This window comes from Bidens hawaiensis, unplaced genomic scaffold (assembly GCF_021521415.1).
Source record: "Bidens hawaiensis isolate Kalapana, Puna unplaced genomic scaffold, B.hawaiensis_p1.1 tig00002817_1, whole genome shotgun sequence".
Lineage (NCBI taxonomy): Eukaryota > Viridiplantae > Streptophyta > Magnoliopsida > Asterales > Asteraceae > Bidens > Bidens hawaiensis.
In genome coordinates, this window is record NW_027491151.1 from 145,523 (window position 1) to 150,362 (window position 4,840).

The 4,840-nt window shown below is 33.9% G+C and overlaps 1 protein-coding gene across 1 annotated transcript; it reads right to left on the reverse strand.

Annotated features, from left to right (window-relative positions):
• Positions 1-2,442: 2,442 nt before the first annotated feature.
• Positions 2,443-4,840, reverse strand: LOC143621265 (putative BOI-related E3 ubiquitin-protein ligase 2; the record flags this gene model as incomplete). Its single annotated transcript, XM_077092743.1, has 2 exons — positions 2,443-3,117; positions 4,514-4,840. Coding segments are annotated over 2 exons (864 nt in total), but the record flags the coding sequence as incomplete, so codon positions are not given.

The window sequence follows — 4,840 nt, forward strand, 5'->3', positions numbered from 1 at the left end:
AAAAGAACAGTAGGAAAGACCACCACCATTGCTTATGATAATGGATTATGATAAAAAAGAATGGTTGTTGAACCATGTTATGGAAATATTGGATATATAAATTCGTTTTTGTGTTATTTGATATATTGGTATAACAATATTTATGATGATTTTTCATGATGATTTATATGGAAGTTTCAATTGCGTTATTTTCATTATATTATAATATATGTACTTATATATGTGTATATATATGTGTGTGTGTATTTATATATATATGTGTGTGTGTGTGTGTGTGTGTGTTATTTTTAATAAAGAGAACTCACCAACATATGTGTTGACGTTATTTTAATATGCTTTTCAGGTAAGTAAAGGTTTCGATGAGGCATGGAAAGGAGGGCGGTTTGTGTTTGAAAAAAGTTGAAAATGGGATTTTAATAAACTGTGCGATAGCACGTATATAAGACTCTGATAATGTATAAATATTTTATTAAATAAAAGTTAATCTTTTATTTCTTGTTCTATTGTTATTGGCTATCGGCATCTGTCATAACACGAACGACTTAAGTTAAGTCTTCCGCTGTTATAAGTTAAGATTTTCGGGGTGTGACATATACCTTTCGGAAAATATTGTGCAACACCAACGCACTAAACACGTCGAGCTCGATATCCACATTGTTCGAAAAAAGGTTTGACTTGGTACAATTAAATTCCTACACGTTCCTGCCGACTATCAATATGCCGATATATTCACCAAGGGTCTACCGAAGCATCTCTTCCAACGGTTTCGGTCCAGTTTATGCCTTCGTCAACCTTCAACTCAAACTGCGGGAGTGTTAACCAATAATTAGTTGTCACTATTATTGGTGTATCTTTTTATTTTTAAGTTGTTTATACTTATTAGGAATGATTGTATAACCTTAGATATGTCATGTAATCTCTCTTCATATTGTACTATTTATACATTGTACTATTACGGAGAAGATCAACGAAGAATATTGATTCTTATAGTCCAAATAAAAGACCCACTCCTCTAATTCTCCATGAAATTGATGAGTATATTATGAGGATTAGAAGGAAATTGTGAATCTTTAATGGAGCCATGTGGGGTTCTGTTAAAGATTTGGGGGAAAAGAGGTGGCAAAATGAAATTGAAAATGGTGAAAACGTGTACGGTTTGAGGGTGTTTTTTTATCGAGAGACGGAGGTAGAATATGGTGGTGGTCACCGGTGGTTGGATGGTGGGTTGGTGGTGTGGATGTATGGTTAAAGAAAGAAAGAGACGTATATCAATGTATTTTTAATTAATTTGGCAAAGTACAAATTTGCCCTCACGTGTAATGCACATGACCCTGATTTAACGAGAAAAACTAACTAGGTTAGGGCTAAAGGACAACCGTTGTTGGATTTGTAAACGTAAATAGTAAAACATATCAATTTTAAACATAAAGGACAATGTGTGAAATTTGATACAAACATATATGACAATATCTGTAATTCACATTAGGTATTCAAATTGACGTTTATGTTCACCGTGAAAATCGTAAATTGAGGAAATTATTGTTGAATACCAAAAAAGGTACAAATGTCTCTACCTCCTCTAATATATAGTCTCCAAGTGTATCGTGTTATCTTTATGTTTATAATTATTAATTAATAATAATTTTTTTATATGTTAGCTTTTTCTTTTTGTTTATATGCTTCCTTTTTTAATAACTCGTGTATTCTCAAAAGAATACAACAAATAATGTTATTAACTATATAACTGTTTATGTTTAAATTGTTAAAAATGTACGATGACTTTGTATTAGCCGGTTTGGGCGACACTTTGGGTCTATTTATAAATACATAGCCATTCAAAACTAATTTTACAACCCAGGTAAATTTTGGTTAGAACCGTTTAAACCCAAAACTAAATTGATAATTTTTCAAAATAATTCGTTATGAATAGATCCCATTTCATTCAAAAATTGTTCTTACTCAAACCGAGTTTGATTCAAACTTATTTTGACTTGTTGCCTAATCCAGTCCGTCGCCCGACCACTATACTTTAACAAACTAATTTAAAAGAAAAGTCATATAAACGGCTTAATTTATTAAATTCGCAATTCATACGTCTTTATTTAAAAAAAAAAACAGATAATTAAAAAGCAATTCATAAAACAGCAAAAAAAAAAATTCGGGATTAAAGAAGTCAGGTAGAAATAGTGTAGTGAAAAAATGATTAAGATAAATGTAGTTTAATCTAAAATAATTGTCTGAATTTAAAATCATAGCAAAACAATCGAGTGTTTTACACTTTTACTTGAGAAAAACCATAATTCTTCACATTTGACTGTCCAAAATAAAAAAAACAAACTCATTCAATACGTTCATAATTAAACCGGTTACTTTTAAGTAAATTATAACCAAACAATCCTTCACATGTTTTGGCTGATGCCAACAGGTTAATAAAATGTCTCCGATCGTACCACGTCTACATGCATTGTAGCGTATTATAAATCTGCAACCAAAACACATCAACACTATACACATAGATTTAAAGTAAACCATACAACAATCCTTAAATTCATCTAAACCGATCCGTCCACAAACAACCCATTACATATAAACCTCCATACCAATATACTTCGACCCCCGACACAACGGGCACATGCTAACCTTACTCTCACACTCTTTACACAAACAAAGATGCTTACACGGCAACAAAAGCATGCAAACCTCGTTCACTTTACACGCCTTACACGTCATCATCTCCTTCATCCCAGTATTATTCTTGCATAGCAGATGAAAATCAATTGCGCGCCCATTGCAACACGAGGCGGTGTCATCTACCTCACTATCACCACACCCTTCTTTACCATCTTTGATGTGTTTGCTGTTGTTGTACACTTGTTCAAGATCATATTGCAAAGTGGTGATTAAGTTTTCATTGTGTTTGGCCCGCTGCTGCCAAGTGCCAGCTTCCATGGCGAGTTGTTCAACTTGTAACTCGAGTTCAATGTTTTTTCTGTTGATGTTTTCAACCTCGGTTTCCTTTTCACGAAGTTTTTGGATGAACTTGTCTTGTACATGTGAGATTAGTTGAAGCTGGTTTGTTTGTACCTTTTCCATAATTGCTTGCCTGAGTCTATCAGCCTTTTTGATACAAAAATATATTAACAAATCGGTAAAAGTTCGCTTATAAATAAGCCAATAAGGAAAAATGCTGGTATGAGAAACAATGTTGGGTAGGCCTGTAAACGAACTGGACGGACATGAACGAGGGCATGTTCATGTTCTTTCATTTAACTTTAACCGAACACAAACACAAACAAGTGTTTTTGTTCATGTTAGTTCGTTAAGGAAATGAACATGTTTGTGTTTGTCCATGTTCGTTCGTTAAAAATCTCAAAACTGTTGTAGCACAATTAGGCTCACGAGTCACTCGGTAAGTGAAGCCTGGGCTCGGTCTTGTCTACTAAACATGCTTATAGGCTTGAGCATGGGCTTGAGCTCATTTAAGCTTGGTTTAATACGAGCTTTTAATGAGCCAGTCAGGAATAGCTCACAAGCGGTTTGGCTCATTTACACCCCTAGTTTTAGCTAACCTATTTAATGGATAATTAGAGGTAACAAGATGGGAACGATCATGTTTCATAAAGAGTTCAGTCAATTTAAATAAAAGTTGAAGCGAGCAGGGTCGGGTTGAGTTGACACAAAAACGCTGATTTGCTCATATTTTTAAACAGTGAATATAATTTGTGTGTTAATTATCATTACAAAACAATATTTAACACACAACTCCAAAAAGGAATTTAAGAGGGTGGTCTACATTAGAAATACACTATAACTTCTTTTTTTAATTTGACCCTTTTAACATGAGTCACAACCCAAAATTGGCCCATTCATAAGTACATGGATTGGAATGCCATAATATATTAATGGATAATGAATTACAGAGATGATGAAATGATGATACAAAGTACACTCAGTTTTAGCATACGAGTTAAACGGGTGCAATTAAACAGTCAGATTTAAATACTGGTGACATCAGCTTACATGCAATAGACTAATAATTCCTATGAAAATGCCACAATAGCATTGCGAATGCTTTAGATTGTATAAAATTGAAACTGATGTAAATCTTGACAATAATAAAATGAGCAGACCGGCTAGTCAAGAAAAACCTACTTTAATTATAAGCACTTTAAGAGAGATCAGTGCAACTTTATCATAAAAAATCATGAGTCAATGTGCAATAAGTTGGTGACTTTTACATAGGCGTGCTACACTCAATCCACAGCCTCCTTAAAATCAAATTCACTAATAAAGTGTCGTCTAATTTCAAACAAGAAAAACACACAGTTGTCATATGTTAAATAACTATCAAAGACTAATTTGGTTCAAGACTTCAACCTCAAAACTTTATATATAATGCAATGACACTATATACCCTATTAAAAGATTGCACCTAACAGAATATTGGCATTTTAAACTGATGTAATGAAATCTAACTGAACACGTAAATGGATTCTTTAACACACAAACATACCTGAATTTTCATGAACCTATCAATCTCAGCATCTTGTCTCCTCAACTCACGCTCAAGTTCATCTTCCACAAGCCCAGCAACAAAAGACGACTCACCAGATGACACCAATCTACCATTGTCAAGAGACAACCCTAAACCAGTTGAAACCGATCGCTGCTGCAAGAAATCAATAGACGATATCTGAGAATTCCCATTATTATTCCCAAACAACTGCTGCTCTCTTGGCCTCTTGTTCATCAACTCCAAATCATAATTCCTCTGCAACTCAAATCCACCGTCACTAGCATCCGTACCGGGTGCAAATCCTATCACATGAACTGCAGCAAA